General features: G+C 61.2%; 2 protein-coding genes across 2 annotated transcripts; both read left to right on the forward strand.

Moving 5' to 3' along the window:
* Window positions 1–205: 205 nt before the first annotated feature.
* Window positions 206–3,272, forward strand: EIF4E1B (eukaryotic translation initiation factor 4E family member 1B). The gene is made up of 7 exons (XM_054568008.1): window positions 206–289; window positions 393–604; window positions 924–1,019; window positions 1,706–1,769; window positions 2,499–2,612; window positions 2,760–2,899; window positions 3,158–3,272. The coding sequence occupies exons 1-7, from the start codon at window positions 236–238 to the stop codon at window positions 3,270–3,272; spliced, it is 795 nt and encodes a 264-aa protein (XP_054423983.1). The 5' UTR covers window positions 206–235.
* A 1,702-nt stretch (window positions 3,273–4,974) lies between these two features.
* On the forward strand, window positions 4,975–13,897 carry TSPAN17 (tetraspanin 17). Its single transcript, XM_054568009.1, has 9 exons — window positions 4,975–5,189; window positions 8,491–8,541; window positions 8,630–8,776; window positions 9,634–9,804; window positions 11,464–11,589; window positions 12,345–12,392; window positions 12,847–12,963; window positions 13,052–13,113; window positions 13,543–13,897. Exons 1-9 carry the CDS (start codon window positions 5,103–5,105, stop codon window positions 13,577–13,579), a joined length of 846 nt encoding a protein of 281 aa, XP_054423984.1. The 5' UTR covers window positions 4,975–5,102; the 3' UTR covers window positions 13,580–13,897.
* The last annotated feature ends 9,242 nt before the right edge of the window (window positions 13,898–23,139 follow it).

Genomic DNA, 23,139 nt, shown 5'->3' on the forward strand with positions numbered 1-23,139 from the left:
CCCGCCACTTGGCCAGCATGATGTGGGCGGGGCCCAGTCTGGCCGGTTACACCTGACCCCACCCCAAGCCTGCAGGCTTGCAGAAGGTGCTCGCTGAGGGGGAAGGAACAGTGTAAGCCCTTCTCCCCGGGAGCACGTCCATGCTGGCTCCTCCCTCTCCCCAGCCGCGGGCAGGCGGGGGCGGGGTGCGGGCGGGGCGCTGGTGGGTTAAAAGCCAGCAGCTGGGGGCCCTTGGATGGCCTGTCCCTCTCGGAGCCCGAACTGCTGCAGCATGGCTACCGCATGCCCGGTGAGTCCGCCTGCCGGCCCGCCCGCAGCAGGGACGGGACGGGGGTCTCTGGGGCTGCCGGGGCTGGGCCTGGCAGTCCACCTCGACTCCTTTCTTTGGTCAGGATGGAGAGGCTGAGGGTGAGATCCTAAAGTTGGAGGAGGAGAAAGAGGAAGAGGAAGAGGAGGCAGCAGCAGCAGCAGCAGCAGCAGCAGCGGAAGCGTCAATGAAAGGGGAGGCTCTGCACTCTCTCCCGGGCCTGCGGTCCCGTAGGAGGAAGGCCCGGGATGGGGGTCCGGAGGAGGCCAAGCAGGAGTTGCACCCTCTGCAGAGCAGGTAGGGCAGGCCCCTGCTCTGCGGCCTTGGCCAACCCCTTCAGCTCTCTGCCCAGTTTCTCACTGCGGAGGGCCGGAGCCGGCCTAAGACTTGTCCCAACTAGGTTAAGGCAGGGAGGGGTTCTGGTTTAAATGCCTCCACTTCTCCGGTCCCCTGGCCCTTCATGGTAACTGACTGCAGTCACCTTCAGGGGGGCGCTGTATCCCAAATCCTGCCCCCGGTTTGTCCTTTCAGGGGCCAGACCGCCCGCCAGCCCAGGTGCTGCTGGGGGGCGGGGCACAGGGGCTCTCTCCTTCCTCTTGGTCACCCCTCCCCGCAGGTGGGCTCTGTGGTTCTTCAAGAACGACCGCGGCCGGGCCTGGCAGGATAACCTGCATCTGGTCACCAAGTTTGACACAGTGGAGGACTTCTGGGCGTGAGTGTCCACCTTTCTGGAAGAGGCTGAGGCGGGGGGCTCTGAGCTCGGGACCACCCCGGACCCCACCCCTCCGGAGGCTGCTTCCTGCACAGCTTACCCCGCACTCCCGGGGGGCCCAGCAGCATTACTGAGGGCTGCAGCTTAGAGGGTTCTGCAGGGGGCACTGGGGCTGGGCACAGGCCCCAGGGGGCCTTCTCGGCGCTTAGGGAGGAAGCCTGTGAATTGGGAGAAGCAAGGAGCTGAGCCTGACTCTGCTACTTCATGTTCTGTGACCCTGGGCAAGTTCCTTTTCCAGTCCGAGCTTGTCTTAAGCATGAAGGAAGGGCCAGGCGGTCTTAGAGTGTCCATGGGGGGATCAGGGGGGACCTAGAAGGGGCTGTGCAAACCCCAGGGCGGAGTGAGAAGGCCTGGGGCTCCAGCTGGAGGGGGCGTTGGGAGGGGGGCCTCTAAAAACCTCTCCTCTCTGCTGGGATGGTCAGGGAAGGCTCCAGGGAGGAGGTGGGGCCCAAAGGTCTGGGTAGCTGAGGACGGGATTCTAGGCGAAGGCGCCGGTGTGAGCGAAGCTGGGTCCGGAAGCCGGAGAAAAGCAGTGGGGTCTGGTGGGAAGTTGAGGGGGCTGAGGCCACTTGGAACTGGTCCTAAAAAGCCTGGACTCTCAGCCTGGGGTCGGGGACTCTCTGTAGGATGTACAGTCACATCCAGCTGGCCAGTAAGCTCTCTCCGGGCTGCGACTACGCCCTGTTCAAGGTAAGCTCTGCTTCCGGCCACCGGCCACCGGCCACCGGGGCAGGGGCAGGGGGCGGGGGCGGGGGCTGACCCTCTCCAGTGCCTGCTGCATCACTCTTTCATCGGGGGGCGGGGCGGGGTGCCAAGGACAGCCCCCCTCAGAGCCAAGAGAAGGAAAGGCCGTAGAGAAGCTTGGACGAAGGGTCAGGCCTGAGCTGCACCTTGAAGGACCATTGAAGGCCTGAAAATGGGGGAACAAAGAAGGAGCCCAGGTCCCTGGCCTGGTTCTGTAACTAGGAACAGGCATCGGAATTGCCCGTGGACACTGCTTATTACGGTCCAGACCGATTCCTGAAGGTGCTAACCCAGCAGATGTGTGCGGTGGGACCCTGACGTCAGTGTCTAAAGATTTCCCAGGCGCACGTGAGCCTGGCCGAGCTCCAGACGTCTGGCATGGCCCCCACTGGGGTTGCCCCAGAGCCTTCGTTAATTACCCCCATTTGAACTCTTGTCTTAAGGAACTCTTCAGTAAGAGACAAGCACACGTATGCAAGGCTATAATAGGTGACAAATGCTGAGGCTCCGGGGGCTGAATGGCTGGTGGTGGCACCTGCCTGTACAGAGGGGAGGGAGGTGAGAGAAAGCCTGGCCCGTGAGGCCTACTGAGGGGCAGGAGCAGGACCTGGGAAGGTGGCTGGGCTCCCACTTCCCTGTGAACAAAGGCAGTGGATTTGGCATCTGGCCTCCCAGGATGGCATCGAGCCCATGTGGGAAGACGCCAGGAATAAGCGAGGTGGCCGCTGGCTGGTCAGCCTTGCCAAACAGCAGCGCCACATTGAGCTGGACCGCTTGTGGCTGGAGACAGTGAGTGGAGGGCTGGGAGGGAGACAGGGTCACCCGAAGGAAGGGGCAGGGTTGGTACGGGACTCACGGGTGGCAGTGGCCTCGAGGACGGTGGGAGCAGCTCCTGGGCTGCAGCTGGAGGTCTCATCGCCTCCCTCTCGGCCCCAGCTGCTGTGTCTCATTGGGGAGAGCTTCGAGGAGTACAGCCGGGAGGTGTGTGGGGCCGTCATCAACATCCGAGCCAAGGGGGACAAGATTGCTGTGTGGACGCGAGAGGCAGAGCACCAGACGGGCGTGCTCCACATCGGGTGAGGCGGCTCTGGCATGGGGTGCGGGTGGGTCTCTTCTAGGGGAGGAGGCAACATGGGGGGTGGTTTGGGTCTAAGTTTCAAAATATTCCTAGCAGAACTGTTTTTTTTTCCTTCCTTTGGTATTAGTCCTATTTCGGGGTTCCCACATGGATCAAATGCAGTCTGGGAGGGGCTGGGGCTGGAACCAGGGCAGGGGCCCTGGGCTGAGGACCTGCTGCTGCCTGCCGTCTCACGTCCTCACCCACGCACCCCTAGGCGTGTCTACAAAGAGCGTTTGGGACTCTCGGCAAAGACCATCATCGGGTACCAGGCCCACGCAGACACAGCTACCAAGAGCAACACCCTGGCCAAGAACAAGTTTGTGGTGTGAGGGCGGGGGGGCCACTCCCCACTCAGCCACCCCCAGCCCCTCACTGCCACGCGTGTCCTGCACAGGCCAGGCCAGGGCAGAGGGCAGAGGGCCTGCTCAGCACCTGGTCTGGAGGGAACGTGAACATTCTGGAACAGGAGTTGGGGCCCACGCTGGGGGGCCATTCCGTTGGGGGTGGGGTGCGGGCGGGGCGGGGGGCCGGGGGAGATGCAGGCTGAGGACCCAGGGCAGTGGAAAGGTGGAGGGAGTCCCTGGGTTTCCGTGTTTCATCCAGGGGTTAGTCACGGGCAGAAGGAGGGCTCAACAGCCCGGAAGGATGACGGGAGCAAACCTATGATCCATCATTCACCCTGTGCCTACCTGGGGGGTGGGGCGGTAGCTAGCTAAGGACCTTCGGGCCAAACCCCTCTATTCTCGGGGAGTGAGACTCGAGGCCACTGCCACTTTGAGAGCTGGAGTTCAGGGCCGGGAGGAGGGCCTCCCCTCTTGGTGGTCAGTCTGCTGAAAACCTTTGTGGATTGCCTCCTGGTGCCCACCCTGAATCCCACACCTCCCTGGAGGAGGGCTGTGCCGCCCTCCCCACTCCGAACGTCACAGGCCGAGGCTTAGAGGGAGAGCCACGTCGTCTCACAGAGGGATGTGAGGGGAGCTGAGGAGGGAGACAGCGCCCTGTGGTCCCTCCCTCTTCCCTCAGCTGTGGCCAGGGCTGTCTGGGCCTTCCTGGCCTCAGGGCGGGGCTTAGGTGGAGGTGGGTGGGTGAGGCCCCGCCCAGGAGGGGAGTAGAGCGGCGGTCGGGCCTCAGCGTGGTTCTGCTAGAGGTGGATTAACTTGATGAAGCTCAAGCAAGGCCCTTACTGTTTTTGTTCTAAATAAATACTCTTTCGAACAAAATTGGAATGATTTTTAACGAGGGCTCTATCATCGAGTATGATTCAGTTCCTCCAAAAGCTGGATCTGCCCCAGTCCTCCTTGCAAGGAGATCGTGTGTGACTCCCAGGTACCAAGGAACCCAATCAGGCCCAAGTTGGGATGAGGGAAGAGTGATAAGACTGGGGGGCTCCAAGCGCCGAAGGGGGTTGAGCCGGGGGTGGGGTGTCTGCCCCCTGAAAAGCTGAAGGGGCAGGGAGGAGCTGGCGCGGCACTCACAAGACCCGGGAGGCGTCTGGCCCGAGTGGGAGCCAGTACAAGTAGGGCTGAATCTCCGGTGAGTGAACCGCGTGTCTGATTGGACTCCACTGTAATAAACGTCTGCACGTGTGTTAAGAACGCGCGTGAATCTCCATCTGCTCACCAGCGTAGTAGTCACTCCTCTCCAGAGAGGAGCTCCCGCAGCAAGGCCGGGGACTGAGGTGGCGCGGGGACTGAGCCCTGCAGGGTGGGGAGAAGTGGGGAGTCTCCATGCCCGTGGCTTGCGCTGCCATTTGCGAGCGTCTCAGGAGGGACTGCAGAACGCCGGGGCGCTCTCTGCGGCTGCCCGCCAGCAAGTGCAGCGAAGCGGGGGGCGGGGGGCTGAGGTGTCTGGGGGCGGGGCCAGGGCGGGCGGGGCCAGACCCAGGGGCGGGGCTCAGAGGCGACCGAGTCGCGCAGGGGGCCGAGCCAGGCCTAGGGGCGGGGGCGCTCTGAGGGTACCCAGCGGGCTCAGAGCAGGGCGGCCCCGGCGCCGGGGGCGGTCCCTGCGGGGCGGGCGGGGCCCGACGGGTCTCAGTGTGGCCTTGGCCATGAAGCCGCAGCCGCCGGGCTAGGCCCCGGGCGGCTCTAGCCCAGGGCGGCCCGCGGAGGGCTGGGCCGGGCCCCGGCTCCGGGTACCCGGCCGGCAGGCGGCCGCTCACCATGCCCGGCAAGCACCAGCACTTCCAGGAACCCGAGGTCGGCTGCTGCGGGAAATACTTCCTGTTTGGCTTCAACATTGTCTTCTGGGTGAGCGCGGGGTGGGTTCCGGGCCCTGCGCTGGGGGCGCCGGGAGAAGGAGATTCAGTCTTCTACTGAGGGGAGACCACTCCCGGCCACCAGGGCTTAGGTGCTTCCTGCTACTCCTACCTGGCCACCCATCCCCCAAAACCACCGAAGGGAACTGTTGGGAAGCACAGATTGCAGGGGGGCGGGTCCCAGCCACCGCGGTCATGGTGTGAGGAAGGGGGTCTCCCTGTGTCTTCCGAAGGTGCGGCAGAGAAGGGAGAGTGTTTTTTTGAAGGCCTCAGCGGCGCGCTTGGTGCGATTGGCCCTCCCTTCTGCCCAACTCACTTTGATACCCAGGGGTGTGGGGTGCACGCTGAGCCCCAGCCTGGTTTAGGGAGGAGAGTCTGCCGAGGAGGGAAGGGCCGTATCCCCCTTCCTCTCCAGCACCTGAGCCTGGCGCCTTGCTTTTCGCTCTGGCAAAGGGGGCTGGATCAAAGCCCTTCTACCTTCAGCCCCCTGCGGGGAGGCTTGTGGACCGAAAGTGCCCAGAGTCAGAGTCCCGGGGGAGGACCGCCCCTCTGGAGAGGGAGGCGGGCAGCGGGCCCTGGGGAGCAGAACTCTGCATTCCACAGCTGACCAAACCGAGGCTCCAGGGCGCGGCTGCCCCTGTCCTGGGAAGGGAGCTGCTGGTGCCCCTCCCAGGGTGGCATCTGTGCCCCAGGGCGCTGCCAAGTCATCTTTCCCTTCTCCCTCCCCCATCTCATCTCTCCAAGGCTGCCTGCCGCCTCTGCAATCTCTGCTCCTGCTGCCTTGGTCAAAATGCCGGGCCCCTTCAGTTTTGTTGGGCAGGTCTCAGTGGCGCCGCCCCCTCCCCACATGCGGCCCATGCAGTCACCCCCGCCTGGCTGTCCTTTGGCTCCGCAGTGCTCAGCTCCCCGAGCGCGTGGAGTGTGTGCAGACTCTCCTGGTGGCGAAGTCTGGAGGCCTGTGGGTACAGGTCCCTCTGTGAGCCGGGCGGGGGTCGGGGGGTGGGGGGGGGGGGGGAGGGGAGGCAGGCAGGACGCCTCTCCTGGGCCTCCCTCCCTGGGAGGGGGTGATAATGAAGGCTGCCCCCAGGGTTAGGCGTATCAAATGAATTATAATTTCCTGTGTTCTTGAAGCTGCGTTATTGTTATCTACATTTTGCGTATAAGGGAACAGGCACAGAGAAGTTAGTCATTTCACCTAGAGACACACAGCCACTAAGTGCAGAGCCAAGGTGACAGACCGTGGGCGGGGCTGGAGGTGAGGCGAGCACTGGGCAGAGGGTGCCCTCGAATGCCAAGGGGGGATGGGCTGGAGAGGCCCAGGCTTGTCCAGCGCCCTGGGCCGAGCAGAGTTTGAGTCTTCTGTTCGGGGCAGCGTGGGGCAGCGAGGGCCTGCGTGCTGGTGAGGGGTCTGTCCCCGCTTCTGTGTCGCAGGCAGAACTGCCTGGCTGCTTGGGGTGGGGGCAGGGCAGGGGTGGAGGTGGGGAGACCAGGGAGGAGGGCTGGGGCAGAGTTGGGGTGGTGGGAGGAGGAGAGGAAAGCTCCCCGGGGAAGTTACAAGGCTGGATTGATAGGACCAGGCCACCTGGCGGCGGGGGGGGGCGGGGGGGGTAGAGGGAGGGTTTGGGGTCAAGGCGGCCTCAGGGAGATGCCGCAAAACAGGTCCAGAGATTTTTTGTTTTAATGGGATGCACATCCTGGTATTGCCCTGCTCGTAATCTTCCAGGGTCTTCTCACTAGAACACAATCCAGACTCCTTCCCAGGGCCTTCAGCACCCCTTGGGGTCAGGCCCTGCCCCCTTCAGCTGGTCCCTTGCACAACCGAAACTGACTGAACCTCGTTTCCTTGGCCAGTTTCTCCCCCAGAAGTCTTTTCTCCCCCCTGTACCTTTTTAACATTTAAAGCACAGCTAAAAGGTCACCACTTTCCCTAACTAGAGCCCACCCCCAGTCACCCCTAGTCACTCTGCATGGTGCTGCCCTGTTTGATTTTCTTTAAAGGATCATTTGGTCACTGAAATTACCTTGTTTGCTCACTGTGGATTTCCCCAACTGGCATTAACTCCGTGAGGGCTGAGAGCTAGCTGTCCTATTTGCCGATGTGTTCCCAGCATCTGGAACAGAACATGGAACTAGGAAGTTTCTGCAGTTAAGCATCTGGAGCCAGGGAGAGGCTTGGGTGGGGGTCCGGCAATGTTAGCGGTCAGTGTCATGAAGGTGTGGAAAATGAGTATGCGTGGGAGGAAGGGCTGAAGACTGAGGCTGGAACCAGCGGGCAGTGGGCGTGGTCAGCTGCCTGGGGCAGTAAAGCAGAGGAGCTGGGAGGGAGGCCGAGGAGAGACGGGTCAAAGATGATGTTGCGTTAATCACTGAGGGGTTCAGAGAGAGGAAAGCAGTGGCCGTAGCCTGTCTGAAGGCATGGGCGGGTCAAGCCCGATGAGGCAGAAGTCGTGTGTGGTTTCACATCCCAGATGCAGTGTAGGGGAGGGAAGGAAAGACAGTTCTAAAGAGAACAGAGCAGTGGGAGGAGCCTGGGATTGGGGGGGGGCACTACAGGTGGGCTCGGTGCTGCGAGGGAGGGGCCTATAGAGAAGGGGGGGTGGTGGGAGGTCTGAGCAAGTGGCCTCACGGCCCTGGGCTGGGCAGCAGGTGATGGCTGGTCAGGATCTGCCCAGGGTCAGGCGGCCTTGACATCCGGGCCTTTCCCCGTAAGGACTGGAGGCAGGGTGGCGGGCGGCATTCGGAAGGCCCAGGCAGAGCTTGGGCCGCGTGGTTCCTCGGATGCAGCCGCTGGCCGGGGCTGAGGCCCCTCTGCTGGGCCCTGCTCTGCGTCAGATCCCTTTCTGTGCAGGGGACTTTGGTTTTGAGCTCTGAGGATGGAACTTGACAGAAAACGGCCTCTGGCAGACATGGCGAAGTGGGGGTGGGCTGGCGGTCACAGCGCTGCAGGGCTGGGGTTGGGAGGGGCCGAGGCAGGGGCCCTGAGCCCCAGCACGGGCTGGGGCGCGAGCTGAGGCTCAGGACACTTGGTGCGAGTGTCTTGGTGGCCCTGTGCTCCAGCTCTGGGTTCCAGGGAGGGGCCCTGACGGCCATCCCAGGGCTGGGCGGTGTTCCATCTTCCAGGCCATGTGCTGTGAGGAGGAAGCACTGACGCGCCGCTGGGAAGGCGGAAAGGACCCTGACTCCTCCTTACAGCCCTTCGCCCTCCTCCTTTCTCTCCCCCGAAGACCCCGAGTGCAGGGGTGAAGCGGCATGCTGGCGCCCCAGCTCTCAGCCCCTTGCTTCTGCTCTTGCAGGTGCTGGGAGCCCTGTTCCTGGCCATCGGCCTCTGGGCCTGGGGTGAGAAGGTAAGGGGGGGGGGTTAGCACGTGGGGCTGCCGCAGGTCGAAATGGGGAGGACCAGCACCCCCACGTGCCTCTGCTCCCCTGGCACAGGGTGTTCTCTCCAACATCTCGGCGCTGACGGATCTGGGAGGCCTTGACCCCGTGTGGCTGTTCGTGGTGGTTGGAGGTGTCATGTCGGTGCTGGGTTTTGCCGGCTGCATCGGGGCGCTCCGGGAGAACACCTTCCTGCTCAAGTTTGTGAGTGCCCCCCACTTAGGTCCGCGGGGCACCCCGACCTCCTCCTACCCACTTCTTTCTTACACATAGTGTAGACTTAATAAGGAGTCGTTTTATTATGTGATAGCAATAAATATCAGGTTCGTACATCTATATTTATAGGGTCCTTTCTTTTGTAAATGACTGAAAACCAGTGACCTAAGCATAAAAGGATATTTATTGACTCGCTAAGAAAAGCTCCCAGGTGTGCTGGCTGCAGGCACATTTGGGTCCCGGGACCACCATGGGGTCATTTGGCCTGGCCTCTCTGTTCTCAGCTCTGTCCCTCCTGGCTTTAGTTCCATTCCTCATAGGGTCGAAGGATGCCCAGGAAGGGTGGCTGCTGGCTTCAGGTTGCCCTCCTAGGAACTCCTACTGGAGGCAGAAGCTCTTCTCAACCTCCTGTCCAAGTCCTTTAGTTGCATCTCTTTGATTCTGATTGGCCGTGTCTGGGCCAATCCCGGGGGAGGTAGCGCTCTGAATGGCGGGCTCCTGGGTGTGCTCAGTTCTCTGTCTGGGAAATGCTGAAGGAGGTGAGGGTTCCAGCTGAGCCACAGAAACTGAAGGTGTCTTTGAAGGGTGGTTTCTCAAAACAAAACAAAGCAAAAACAAAGTCAAACATATAAAACAAAGACAAAAAAACCCCGGTGATTACCAGAGGAAGCGTAATGAATGGTAGACAAGGACAGTAGTCTTTACCAACATAAAACAGCACTAACATGATAGAAGGTAGGGACTCCGGGCTGTCTCGGGTCCGGGGTAGAGGGTTGAGCGCGGCCTGGCAGCACCCCTAGGCCCTGCGTCTCTGACCCCCGCCGTCTGTGTGTCCCCACCCCCAGTTCTCAGTGTTCCTCGGCCTCATCTTTTTCCTGGAGCTGGCTACGGGGATCCTGGCCTTTGTCTTCAAGGACTGGATACGAGACCAGCTCAACCTCTTCATCAACAACAACGTCAAGGCCTATCGGGACGACATTGACCTCCAGAACCTCATTGACTTTGCTCAGGAATACGTGAGTCCGGCCTCCGGCACTGGCCACCACCCGCAGGAGGCACCTGCTGGGCAGATGAGTGAGGGAGCAAGTCCTCTGTGGGCTGGGACCTTTCCCTCGCCCGCCCAGGCCAGGCGGGCCCCAGGAGACAGCCGGGCATTCTCCTTCCTGAGGGACGCCAGCCCTGCGTGTCCCCGTGAGCCTAGTCCCGCAGAGAAGCAGGGTTGGGGAGCAGAGGCCGGAGACTCCAAACTGGCAACTCCTAGGCCAGGGCTTACACCGCACTTAGAGTTGGAATGAAAATGCAGATTCCCCTTCTCGGAGGCCCTGGGCCTGCAGGACTGGCCGGGGCTGCTTGGTCGCCACCCCTGCGCCAGTGCAGGAGCTCTCTGCGTGCCACTACCCCGCCACTCTGTATTTTCTTATACCGGTGGGCCCTCTTTTCTCATTTACATCATTTGTTTGGCCTCTGAACATATTAGAGTTTGCGGCTGCCGACAGATGCTCTGCCCTCGAGCTTAATTACCCACCTCTATGAAAAAGCAGTCAGTGAGCAGTCCCCAAAATCCTAGACACCTCGCACCTGCAAGTTCTCTCCCACTCATGCAGTGGCACCTGTTCACGCCCACATACACCATCGTCTCCTTTGGCGCCATCCACATGGTCCGCACTGGGACCCAGCCGTGAACCAACCAGAGCTGGCGTCTGCTTTGAGGAGCTCTGAACCCAGGGGTAGGCAGACATATAGCCAGGTGGTTAGGATGTGGCTTGTTCATTCAACACGGAATGGCTGTGGGTTTCTCGTGTGCCGGGCCTCGGGCTGTGTGCCAGGGGTTCCGTGGGGAGCTGCTCCCGTGGGGTAGGCAGTCTGGGTGAAGAGAGGGCTGAGCGCTCCCCTGTGGGAGCAGCAGGTGCCAGGCAGAGGGGAGCGGGCAGGCCAGGCCAGGCTGCGCACACAGAGCCGCACGGCCTTACCTCCCTCCCCAGCCTGGGCCTGCAGGGCCTGCTGTGGCGGCCGCGGGGCTGGGTCCCTCTGGGGCTGGCTCTCCAGCAGCCAGCGCTGCCGCGGTGAGTTACGGCTGCGCGCGCCGGCCTCCCCTGCCGGGTCCTGAGCTCCTGGCTTCATCACGGCCCCACACTTGCCATCGAGCCACGGGGGTGGGGGCAGCCCATGATGTTCTGGGCCCGGAGACCGAGACAGGGCGGGGGCTGAGGAGTGCGTTCATGAAGCGCAGTGGGAGGGCTCTGAGGGTGGCAGGACTCTGCTCCTGCCCCTGTAGGAAGGGACGGGGATCTTAAAAGCTCCGGGCAAGTGCGGGGAGACGCGGCACAGACGCAGGTAGCAGAGCCTCTCCCCACGGGGCTTGGCCGGGCACCCCATCCATCGGGTGTACCGCAGGAAGCCACAGTCCTTGGGCCAACGTTCTTGCCCCATCCCATCCTTTTTCAGCCCCTCTTGGGTTAGGGGGACAAGCTCAGGAGCCCCTTCCCACTACCCCCTGCTCCCACCCACCTGGGCCCTGGCCTGGCCTGTCTGCTGGGGGGCGGTGGGGGAGCGCCCACCCTCCTGGCTGCCTCTACGCCCCTTCCCAGCCTGGTCCTGTCTCTCCAGCCTCAGCTTGTCCCCAAACAGGGTGGGCCTGGCTTACCTGGCTCTCTCCCCTCCCCCATCCCCTCCAGTGGTCTTGCTGCGGAGCCCGAGGGCCCAATGATTGGAACCTCAATATCTATTTCAACTGTACTGACTTGAACCCGAGCCGGGAGCGCTGCGGGGTGCCCTTCTCCTGCTGCGTCAGAGACCCTGCGGTGAGCGGGGCCCGCTGTGGGGCAGAGGGCGCTGCTGGGTGCAGGCCCAGCCTGGGAAGAGCCCACCACAGGGCCGCCTGGCCCCACCTTGGCGGCTGGGGCTGTTGGGAGGAGGCTACTTTACGTGGGGCCCCCGCCAGCCTGCGAGCTTGTGTCTGAGGCCTGCGGGAGCCGGAGCTGGGCCCCTTCAGCAAAGCCCATCTCTGACTGTAGCAAGACGGCAGATGCAGGCCCCTGGGTACCCGTGTTCCCAGCCAAATACAGCCCAGGCGGCGTCTGCCCCTGGCCAGCCTGAAGGTTTTCTGGGGGCCGGGGCTGGGGGCGCTCCCTCAGTCATGGGTGTATGTGGCAGGGCTCCCGGCTGCAGCCAGCTGCCATACCCCCGGGCCACCATACTGGGGTGGCAGGGCATGGGTGCTCTGGCCCCTGTGTGGCTGCCTCCAGAGCAGAAACGTCTCACAGTGACATCCCTGCAGTCACAGCTCAGCCGGGACGCTGAGGGCCAGGTCTCCCTGTTCTTGTAGAACACGAGCAGGCAGGATTGCCAAGCAGGAGAGAGCCCAGGCCAGTGCGCCGCGGGGCGCCTGGCACCAGACAGAGGCGCGCGGCCTCAGCGAGCCTCACTCAGGAGCGGTGGGTGTGGGGGGGCCACGTCTGTTCTGCTTCCCTGGAGAAGCTGGAACCAACGCAGTGCTGGGCGCCGTGGGCCCTGGGGTTGCCCCTCACCCATGGCTTATCGGCCTGTTTCTCCTCAGGAAGATGTTCTCAACACCCAGTGTGGCTACGATGTCCGGCTCAAACTGGTGAGGGGGGCATGGGGCGGGAGCTCTGGGATGGGAAGGGGCCCTCAGAAGCTGCTCTGAAAGGCCTCAGGATCTGTGGGGAGAGGGTGCTGGGTCCCAAGAACCATCCCGACACCCAGACCTTGGCGCGGTCAGACACGGGGGCGGTGGGCCTGTGGGCACGGGCACAGCTGCGTGTGCTCTTTCCAAGTCTTCACTGAGCACGCGCTGGGTGCCCAGCATCGCCCTAGACGCGGGACGCATGCCCCTGAGACAGACAGAGCCGGCGATGGACTCGGGGCTGGGCGGTGAGAGAAGGCCTCTCAGAGGAGCGGGCACTGGGCCGAGAGCCGCCGCCAAGAGCGGCCAGCCGCGGGGAGGCCTGGCGCAGGGCCCTGGGCAGCAGGCGTGGTGGGCACGGGCGCCGAGGCCCACGCTGGCGGCTGGGCTGAGCCCCGCACCTGTACGTCCCCAGGAGCTGGAGCAGCAGGGCTCCATCCACACGAAAGGCTGCGTGGGGCAGTTTGAGAAGTGGCTGCAGGACAACCTGATCGTGGTGGCCGGGGTCTTCGTGGGCATCGCCCTCCTCCAGGTACCGTGGGGGCTCCGCGTGCCCCCTCCTCGCTCACCCCGGGCCACCCCCGCCGCGGTCTCTCCCTCACCCCCGCCCCCTCTTACAGATCTTTGGCATCTGCCTGGCCCAGAACCTCGTGAGCGACATCAAGGCAGTGAAGGCCAACTGGTGAGGCTGCCCGCCTGGCCTGCCTGGGGACCCTCCGCTGTGCCGTGGTGGCGAGGCTGCAGGAGGCCTTTCTTCCTGGACCGGAACCCCACACGGGGCCCGCAGAGAGCCGCAGGGCCGCGCCTGGGCTGCCTGACCGGGGGCGGTGTGCTTGTGCCAGTGTGGGTGTGCACGAGGTGTCACTGTCCGCTGGCGTTGTGTGGTGGGCTCTCTAGGGGACTAGGAAGGGCGCAGGCGGGGACGCGCATCCCTGCGTGGGGGTGCGGGGCAGGCGTGGGGCCTGCTGCGGTCTGAGACGGAGCCCCACGCAGCGTCAGAGCTCTCTGCTCTGTCAGCTGGACCTTGACCTTTGCAGGAGACCACTTCAGCCTCAATGTGTCAGACTCCAAAACGAGTCCAAGAATTTTCTCTCCCTTGCTTGCCTCTCAGGATCAAACATGATGATGGCTACAAACTACTCAAATAAACAACCTTGACAACCTCCGGCTCACCCCCACCGTCTGGTTCTGTCGGCCATGGGGCTCCCGGCCCAGACCCAGCCCGCCCTGTTTTTCAGCCTGGGTCGTATATACCTTGAAGCCAAACTTCAAAGCCTGGTTTATTTCACATAGAAGTTCAGATCTTCAGCGGCAACCGCTCCTGGGGCGCACACGTTCATTCTCCGGGGCCCCGCCTGCTCCATTCTGCCCTGCAGAGCCTGTGGGCCGGGGTTGGCCTTCCCCACCTCTGTAGGGCTGCTCCCGGCCAACACCGGGGAGCTCTGTGACCAAGCCTGGAGGGAACCCCGGGGCTGTGAAGAATGGAGGCTGGACCCCACTCTGAAGAGGCCGGAGAGGGGGCTGACCCTGCTGGGGACTGAAATGGGCGCTAGTGGGCCCAAGAAGGTGGCTGAGGGATGGGATGGAGATCGGGGAGGCTTTCGGAAGGAAGTAGCTGGAAGCCCAAAGCTGGGGACCCGTGGGGGTGGGGAACCTAGTTAGGGGGTCATGGATGATTGACTGCTGGGCTCGCTCCTTGGAATCAAGGTCAAAATCTTCCCAGTGACTTGCAAAGCTGCCTTGTGGCCACCAGAGGGCGCGCCAGTACAGCGTTCCCTGTGTCTGGCATTTCTCTGGCAACTTCACCAGGTTACAGTCAAGTGTCTGGAGTGTCCACCCTACTTACTAGTGCTTTGGGGTTCCGTGAAACTGGAACTTCAAAAGGAGCAAACCGGCTCAGACTTGGGAGAGTCTGTCTGCTCTTCCCATTTCTGCCTCTTACCCACTGTATGAAGAGGTGTGTGAGTGACCGCCACACCCCTCCTGGGCTGCCCTCTGTGGCTAGTCCCCAGATCGCAGACTCACGTGTCCGAGGGTCTGGTAGGTCAGTTGTGGATAAATGAAGCAGGCCTTTGACTGGTGAGGCTTTTGCAGTGCTACTTTGACTTCCCCATTGTTACTGAAGATGGGATGCAGACGTTGCTTTGTGGCGGGAATTATTTGCACAAATGAGTTGGTAACGGCAACTGGCCTGAGAGACAATAGGGAGTGATGGAGATTGCAGCAAAGCACAGATCCTCATCCAAAATTGGTGGCTGTCATTAAGCTGTAGCTCACTGATACAAAGTAAGAATGTAGGCCTAATGTTGGTAATCTGGGGATGCCAGAAATCCAGATTTTTATGTAAAATATGATTTTTAAGTTCCTGGCAACTAATAAAAAAATTTAAAAACCTGCAAGCCAAACAAAAAGTGTGGGGCCAGCTTTGGCCCCAGCCCACTGTGGGTCCTCCTGGGACAGCCGCCGCTGGGGCCCTGGCTGCTCTGCCCTTCAGCGGTGCTGCAGTGGCTGCCGGCGAGCAGGCGCGGGGCACACGCCCAGCGTCGTGTCCTGGGGCCCCTGATGGGTGCCGGTTGCAGGTGGTTTATAGGTGCTACAATAAATTCAGCTCACAGACTTGTGTGTTTGTCTTGTGTTTTTAAATTTCAAATGCTTTTGCTTTCATTCCATCTCCCCTCCCAAACCTCACAACCCCTGTGTGAGGTGGAGATCCCTTTCCTCATGAAACTTCAGCTCATAGAGGGAGTTAGTGTTGCCCAGCACACAGCTGGAAGAGGCACCCAGCTCTGAGCCCGCTGGTGGGAGCTTTGCCCTGGGCCGGCCTGCCTTTCGGACGCCCCTGGGTGAAACGCGCACGCTCGCAGTGCCCACCAACAACGGGCAGGGAGGCGTGACCTGTGAGCATGTGTTGGGCATCTATGTAAGTGCTGGAGACGGAGGGGAGATGGGGGCAGAGTCCCAGCTCTTGTGCTGCATTCCTGTGGGGGAGACGCAGAACCAAGCCAGGCAAGTAAGCATTCGTGTTAACATATACGCATGAAAAGTAAGAGTGACAGGCTAGACAGGGAAAGTTGGGGTGTCTGGGAGAAGGGACCCCTTTGATGGGGGCGGCTAGAGAAGGAGGCTCCATCTCCAGGGGGGGGCTCCAAGAGAACAGTGTTGGTACCAGCTGCCCTAGAGGCCCTGAAGCCTGAGTGGGCTCAGCCCGAGGAAGCCTGGGCGCGGAGAGTGGTAGTGGCTGAGGAACAGGGGGCAGGGGGCACGCACGGGGGAGGTGTAGCCCCCCTGACGTTTGGAAGTGGCATTGGGGAAGCCAGATATGGATGACTGGTAGGCGTGGTCACGACCCTGGCTGGGGACTCAGAGTTCCCCGAAGCTCTATTCTGCAGCAGGGTTCCTCCCCACCCCCCTCCCCGCATCCACTCCGGCAGGCTCTGGCTGGAGGCTGAGTCACTGAGGCGGGTCACACTTGCCCTCGCCTGCCAGAGCCCAGAGGCTCCTGGCAGAGGCCGCCGGAGCAGCTGCTCGTGGTGCAATGTGTACGTGGTGACAAGCACGAGATCACTGCTAGGTGGTGTTGCACGCTGGTTAGAGACAAATCTCCTGTCCCCAAGGTAGAACTTAAAGCAGTTCCTCTCCTTGCACTGAGGAGCCCTTACTCAGATGGAACCTTTCCAGTTATGTTGAAAACACAAGGAAGTGTAAGGCTGCCTCCTGACCATCCTTCGAGGCAGGTCCCTGGGCTATGGGGACCAGGGTGATCTTCCCACCCTCTGTTGTCAGAGAGGGGTGCACGCTGGAGGTGACAGAGGTGGCCATTGTCTGGCAGCCTAGGTGCGCCCCAGGAACCCTGGGCCTGCCTAGTCAGACCGCAGAAGGTGCTTCCAGCCTGGCAGGTAGGCATCCTTGACTTGGTGCTGCCTCGGAGAGAGGGCCAGAGGGGGAGGCAGAAGGGACAGAGAGAGCCACCGACAGGCAAACCTTCGGATCTGGTCGGATGGCCTAGGGAGGGGTCCCCTCCCAGAGGATAGCCAGGCAGGCTAAGGGAGCGCGTGCCTTGGGGGAGCCACTCCCGGCGACCACCAGAGGGCATCAAAACTCAGCCGGCGCGGCGTAGCGGGACCCCAGGGTGGGGGGGGCTGTGAGTGTGAAGGTCACTGAGGGTAGGCCCTGAGGCCGAGGTGAAGCCGTGCCACCCTGTCAGAGGCCTGCCGCCCACTATTGCCAAATCCAGGCTTCGCTACTCTCTGCTGGGTCCACTCCAGGACAAACAGCGCTGCTCCCCACCTCACCTCCCCGGCCCTTCCCAGGGCTCGGGGCGGCCTGCGCCCACCCTCCAGCCCCGATAGGTGGCGCTGCCTGCCAGACCGAGCTGCGGGTGGGGGGCCGCTTTCTCTCGGAGACCCGAGTGACATGCCCCACCGCGCGTCCACTTCCACTCACTCCTTCTGCCAGGCTTCCTGAGTACCTACTGTGCGCCAGACACTGTTGTAGGCACTTGGGATACGTAAGAGAGTAAAGGAAGACCCACCCCCTGGTGCTCACAGTCCAGATTGTGGGGTCGGCAGCTTTTGTTTGCAAAAGACAAAGTAACTATTCAGGCTTCCGGGCCACTCAGCGCTGCCTTTAGAGCAGGAAGCCCCTCCCCACAGGACAAATGGGCGTGGCAGCTTTCCAATGAACTCTCCGGACGCCAAAATTAGAATTCCATATAATTTTCAAGTGTCACAAAATATCCCCTCTTTGATTTTCAACCATTAAAAACACAAAACCACCCTTTGCCCTTGAGCTATGTAAGAACAGGCAGCGCTGGATTCGCCTCGGGGTCTGGCGTTGCCGACCCCCAGCCTGGGAAGGGAGGCGACCACAGCGAGTCTCGTCTGAGTCACTCACCTGGGAGCTGAGCGGACACGGAGGGACTGCGGCCCAGCAGCGTGGGCGTGGGGCAGGCCTCGGCGTCAAATGAGGGCCTCAGAGGGGGCCTCGCTGAGAAAGCAAAACAGAACGAAGGCTTTTTATTTTTATTGAAAATTATTTTGACAGGTAAAATAGGAACCCAACCTACATTGTAAAAGGAAGACACTCAGTCCCCTTACGGGCCCATCCTGTTCCCCTCCCCTGCCCTCCCCCCGCGGCAGGAACCTTAACGTTTGCAGGCATGCTATGTATCCACGGAGAACGTTCAGTGTCATTTGGGTGTGTTCTAAGTGACGGGTGACTGTCCCCATCTCGCTGAGGCTTGCTTTTCCGCCCCCCTCCTCGTGTCTGCGCATCAAAGCTGCTCATTTCAGGTGGCCGTGGAGGTGTCTCCTCAGGAATAAGGCCGGTCTGCCTCTCCATCCCTCACCTGATGGGTGGTGGACAGCTGGTTGCTCCTGCTTTGGGGCTCTTTGCTCCCAAGGCTCTGGTTAGAGGCAGAGCCAAGCCCTCTCTCCTGGGGTTCTGGCTGGAGCTGCCACTGCTTTGCTGGGCAGGAGGACGAAGGCTACAGGGGAGGGCGGCCTCGAGTTGGGCTGATGGCAGGTGTGGCGCCAGCAGGTCCCTTCTTGGGCCTGTGGGCCTCATTTTGCTCCCCAGCCCAGCCACAGTCAGATGCCCATGCCCATCAGAGGCCCAGGACGCCGCCGTCAGGGTGTGAAGTCCGCACAGCCAGCGCCTTGGCTACCAAGGCTGTCGTCATGGTAATGCTTCCTGGTCCCCTGTGTAGCCCCTAGGCAGATGGGGACGTCAGCGCCCTGCCCACAGAGGGGCCTCCGCCGTGGCCTGAGCACCCAGCCCTTGATCGAAGAAGTCCGCCCGAGGCGCCTAGAGGCCTGGGCACATCTGCACGCCTGGGTCCCGCTTGCAGGGACGGTCATGTCCGGGAGCCAGCACTCCGGGCCTGCCTCCCGCCCAGGCCAGACCCTCCGCAGGCTGCCCCCGCCCGCCCCGGCCCCAATCTGTGGGCATCTCCTGGGAACGGCGCCCGGAGCAAGGCGGCCCCAGCAGGGGGGCCGCATGGGAGCCCATCTGTCCTGCCAGTCAGCTGACATTTGCCCCGTACGCCAGTGTGCCAGGCCGTGCTGGACACCAGGAGCTCCGGGCTTCAGGGTCTGGCGGGGGACTCTGTCAGGCGAGTTGTCAGCCCCTACGAGCGATTTATTTGTTTGAATAGGTGGTGCAGGCACGCGGCTACAAACTCAAACTGCATGGCAGCTGTGCGCAAACCCCTTCCCGCCCCTGCGCCCCCTCCCTGGAGGCTGCCCGTGGGCCCTGTCCCCCGTCCCAGACTGCCGAGGCTTCCGAAGCGGCTCTCCTCAGGAAACAAAGCTGGAGCCCGTCTGCGCGCCGCAGGCCTCTGCATGCTCTCCTGTCTGCATCTTTCACTGACCAGCATTTCTGGGTGTATCAGTAGGTATAGATCCGCCCAATTCTTTTCAACAACAGCAAACTGATAATAAGAAGAACTTGTACTTGCTATACATGGGGTGCTCTCTAAGCTCGTATTCTATATTAACTGATCTCTTCCCCCTGACAGGGAGGTGGTGCTCTGCTTATCTCACTCGGCAGGCGAGGGGGCCGGGGAGGCCCCCCATGTGATGCAGCCGGATCCACCTTCATGGCTGCTGCCGGCAGATGCGCAGGATGTTTTCAGGCAGCGAACAACCTTGCACTTTTATCTTCAGAGGATAGCTGCTTGGAGGTGGATGGTGGGTTAAAGGGCACATGCACTGTAACCGTGCGTGGCTATTACCAGATGGCTCCTTGAAGGGGTCGACCCACTTACTAAGGTGCACCTGCCCCTCCAGCTCCCAGCAGGCAGCTGGCACGGCCCTACCCACCTTTCTATCTTTGCCACCCTGGTAGAGGAAGATACCTGTCCCTGAGGTTCCCTCTGCATTGCTCTTACAAGGGTGGTCAGGCATCTTCTCATGCCGATGAGCACCACTCGGTGTGATCAGAATCATGCAGCGGGAATTCCCGTGGGGACCAGGTGCCATGGCTTTCTGTCCGGGTGAGAGTGGAGGTGGCCTCAGAGCATTGCAGGGCAGGCCCTGAGGGCATGGGGGAGACCTAGGGAGGGCATCTTGGCAGAGGGGGGGGCTGCGCAAAGGCCGGAGGGCGGGGTCTAGGCCTGGGGACGCTCCTCTTCTCCAGGGATAGCCGTGCTCTCTGAGGCCCTGATCCCCAGCCAGGCTGCTTCCTCTGCTTCCAAGTACAGCTCGTGCTAACCTGGGTTCCTGGAGACACCTCTCAGGGTTCTCGGGGGGCCTGCCCCGCAAGCCCTTAGGGCGGTCGCCTTCATCGTCCCTCTCCACCCCCTGCCTCTCCTGTCCCTCCCACCCATCACTGCCACCAGCCAGGCGAGTGTACGTCCTCATTAGCACGGTTCAGTGGCCAGCACTGGTAATTGATCTCTCTCCGACCCAGTGTGGACAGCGGCTAATGGGGATGAATGTGGCGGGAGGTGCCGCCGCTAAGGGACGCTCACCTGGAGGCCTGCACCGAGTGTAGAGGTGGGCGGGAGATGGCGAGGCACCGAGCAGGGGAATCCGAAGCTGCCTCATCCCACACCCCAGGTGGCCATCGGTCCCCAGCTGGGCCCTGGGGCAGGACAGGCACGCAGGTGGGCAGAGGAGCTCTGGAACTTAGCTGCCCACTGAGGCAGCAGCAGGGCCAGCCTAGGAGGTTCTCAAGGATGGCATCCCAGGAAGCCTATGAGTGTTGGGGCCCCAGTGGAGGTAAGTCAGGCAGTGTCCCTGATTAGTCCCGGGGTGCAAGGGGCGGAGACACTCCAAAGCTGGATCAAACAGTCACGGGCTGGTCAGAGCAAGGATTCCATCGCAGAGTCAGTCGACAAGCATTCAAGTGCTCCCTCTGTGCCAGGCACTGGGTAGCTGCAAGGTGACCAAGACAACGAAGCTCTTCTTCCGTGGGTGCAGGGAGACAGACAGTAACTAGGAAAATAAATACCTAAGACGGTAACAGATGGAGAACTGCTCAGAACAAAATAAACAGGGTTATGTGATGGGGCATCTGAATGGAGGGTGTGCTTTAGGAAGGGCCCTGGGGAGGCCTCTTTGCAGAGGTACCATGTGAGCTGAGACCTGAACAGTGAGAAGGAAAAGCCTTTCAGGCAGAGGGAACAGGCAGTGTGAAGGCCCTGAGGTAGGAATGAGTTTGGGGCATTTGAGGGGAAGAAGGGGCCTGTGTGGCTGGATGGCGGCCCCCGAGGAGGAGAGGAGCTGAGAATCCAGTGGCAACAAAGCCAGGAGGGTCGTGGCTTGGGCCAGAAGCCCACTTTGCCAGGTCAGTGCGGTCAGGATAGACAGGACACCTTTCCTGAGGTGGTGGTGGCCATGTACAAAGATAGGGACTAAGGTCCTGCCTGGGCCAGCCGGGCTGCAGGACCCTCGAGAAGCCAGGCTGGGGAAGACCCCTGTCACTCCCCGTCACCACGCCTGCAGACTCGGGAGGAGGCTGTTCCGGGGGGTGTGGGTCAGTCTCAGCCTGACGTAGAGCAGACACGGAGTTGGGAGGAGGCGTCCAGTTCCTGCTGCGGGCACGGCACAGTGACACCCTGCACTGTCCAGCTGGTGGCTGACTTGAGATACACCTCGGGGAGCCTTCCCAGCAACTAACAACCTATGAAAGAGTGTCCTAGGAGAAAGCTTCATACGGAGGCGGCTGGAGGCGGCAGGTAAGCAGGGAGCACTCAGAACACTTGCAGGGTTTTAAACATAAAGTCCACATAGGTATTTATGGGCAATTTAAGCAATTTCCGAGAGTAATCTCAGCTGTCCTTGATTTTTGCCCTATGCGCTGACTTCACTGTTCAACTTCCAAGTGGCCATTCCTCCGGGGCTGAGATGTGTCCTGGATGCACAGGGGGCAGGCGCCTGCAAACCAGGGGAGGGGTCTCACATGGAAGGACCACACCGGCCTCATCCCCGTTCCCTGAGGGCATGTTCACACCTCGATATCCTCACTAAGACTGTCCCCCAATGCGCAATGCCACCCCCCTCATGGCTACATACAGCGTTTTTACATCCTTGAAGAACCCTACCTGTGTCCCTTCACGCTCTAGCCGTCCAGGGTCCTCCTTGGCCCTTCCTGTAGGATCCTGCCCCCCCGCAGCTCAGTGAAGTATAGCTTTTGGATCACAAATCCCAGTAAAATATGACCTAGAAAGAGCATTTGATGAATTTCAACATCAATTTATGATTTAAAAAAACCACAATTTCTTAGCAACGAGAAATAGCAGGGAATTTCTTCAGCCTGGGAAAGACATAGAACAAACATTATACTTAATGTTGAAACGTTGGTAGCAGGACTAGGACCAGGATACTGAGGATCGGTGCTGCCATTCAGCCTAACATCTGAGCCCTGGCCAACACAATACAACACGTTAATAGCTGAACAGCATGAAGTTAGGGAGGAAGAGACAGGCAGGCACCGCTTCTTTTGTCTTGTTTCCAATTAAGTAGATACTGAATAAATGTTTATTAAATTGAAGAACAATTCAGTGTCCGCAAGTTCTTGAAGAGGGCGGGGACCGAGCTGACCCACTAATAGCAAAAGTCTGAGAAAGTTCATTTGTGCTCCGGAGAGTCTGTGACCATGGTCTTGCCAAAGGATGGAAGCACAACAGTCCCCTAAGACCAGAACTGTCGGGATGCCAGCAAAGAGACTTAGTCGTCAAAATTACCGGTGTGGTTCCACAAACAGGGGCAAGGCGTTCAGGTCAGCGGCACCTTGGTGGCAAGAGAAGAGGAGGTTCCGGCGCGGGAGCAGAAAGCCGGGGGCCGTAGGGCCACGCAATGCCTTCTGACCGCGGGAGCTGCAGGGATGAGCGACATGGGCCCCGGGAAACCTTCCTGCTCTTTGTCTTGGGACACCCAAAGTCAGAATATCCCGCTGTTTTCAGTCGGGTTCTAGAACATTGAGTTTAGTTTCCTCTTCCCATCTCCTCTCCGCCAGGTTCACATTCTCCGCGTCTCTGACGCGCCCAGGAAAAGTAGTTCCGGCTCGAGGCAAACCCGGTGCCGGGCACCTGCTGTGCCTGCCGGCCCCGGGCTCTTCCCCAACTTCGGGAAATGGCACCTGGGTTTCCTTCTGGGGAGAAATCTCCCCAGCCCTTGGTCCGTGTTCTTCAAGGGGAGCGGGCACAGGACCCGGGCGTGACCCGTCGGCACGCTCCGCCCCTTGGCCGCGGAGAGCTGGGCACAGGGCCGCGCACAGGGCCGCGCTTTGGAGCCTCCGCCAAGACAGAGAAGCTCCCCTGCCTTGGAGCTCTGGGGCTGCTGGCGACGGCCTTCCTGCCTGGGGGTCCGGAGTGAAGGGGACACCGAGAAACCTGGTCAGGAGGAGGTGACCAGCCTCTGCCTGGTGACCACACTTGAGCCCTAATCTAGCCCCGTCTGCTGTGGAGCTCCCTGCTCTTTCCAGGGACATGAGCAAAAATACTGCCCCCTTTTCATTTGGTCTTGTTCGAACTGGGTTCCTATCATCTGCAACCAAGAAAGCCCTGGGGACGCCACGCGAACAGCACATCCCCGGGGAGGTGCCGAAGGCCTGGGCCGCGAAGTCTCTCACCCACAGGTGGCGGCGGCGGGCGAACAGCTTCCAGGTACAGCCCCGGTCCGCGTTCGCGCCTCTTCCTTTGTCCCACGCGTGGTGGCCCTCTCGCGGGGGCTGCCCTGAGCGCCCAAGGGAACCAGGAGGCTCA

This window comes from Pteronotus mesoamericanus, unplaced genomic scaffold (genome assembly GCF_021234165.1).
Source record: "Pteronotus mesoamericanus isolate MK-2021 breed Mesoamerican mustached bat unplaced genomic scaffold, CSHL_Meso_final contig_2, whole genome shotgun sequence".
NCBI classification, from domain to species: Eukaryota; Metazoa; Chordata; class Mammalia; order Chiroptera; family Mormoopidae; genus Pteronotus; species Pteronotus mesoamericanus.

What these genes read in the sequence shown, in the direction of transcription:
- EIF4E1B (XM_054568008.1), top strand. Translation starts at nt 236, where the DNA reads ATGGCCTGTCCCTCTCGGAGCCCGAACTGCTGCAGCATGGCTACCGCA. An exon ending in ACAGTGGAGGACTTCTGGGC is followed by an intron (nt 1,020 to 1,705) that starts GTGAGTGTCCAC and finishes GACTCTCTGTAG; the next exon opens with GATGTACAGTCACATCCAGC. An exon ending in GCGACTACGCCCTGTTCAAG is followed by an intron (nt 1,770 to 2,498) that starts GTAAGCTCTGCT and finishes CTGGCCTCCCAG; the next exon opens with GATGGCATCGAGCCCATGTG.
- TSPAN17 (XM_054568009.1), top strand. Translation starts at nt 5,103, where the DNA reads ATGCCCGGCAAGCACCAGCACTTCCAGGAACCCGAGGTCGGCTGCTGC. An exon ending in TCTGGGCCTGGGGTGAGAAG is followed by an intron (nt 8,542 to 8,629) that starts GTAAGGGGGGGG and finishes CCCCTGGCACAG; the next exon opens with GGTGTTCTCTCCAACATCTC. An exon ending in TTGACTTTGCTCAGGAATAC is followed by an intron (nt 9,805 to 11,463) that starts GTGAGTCCGGCC and finishes CATCCCCTCCAG; the next exon opens with TGGTCTTGCTGCGGAGCCCG.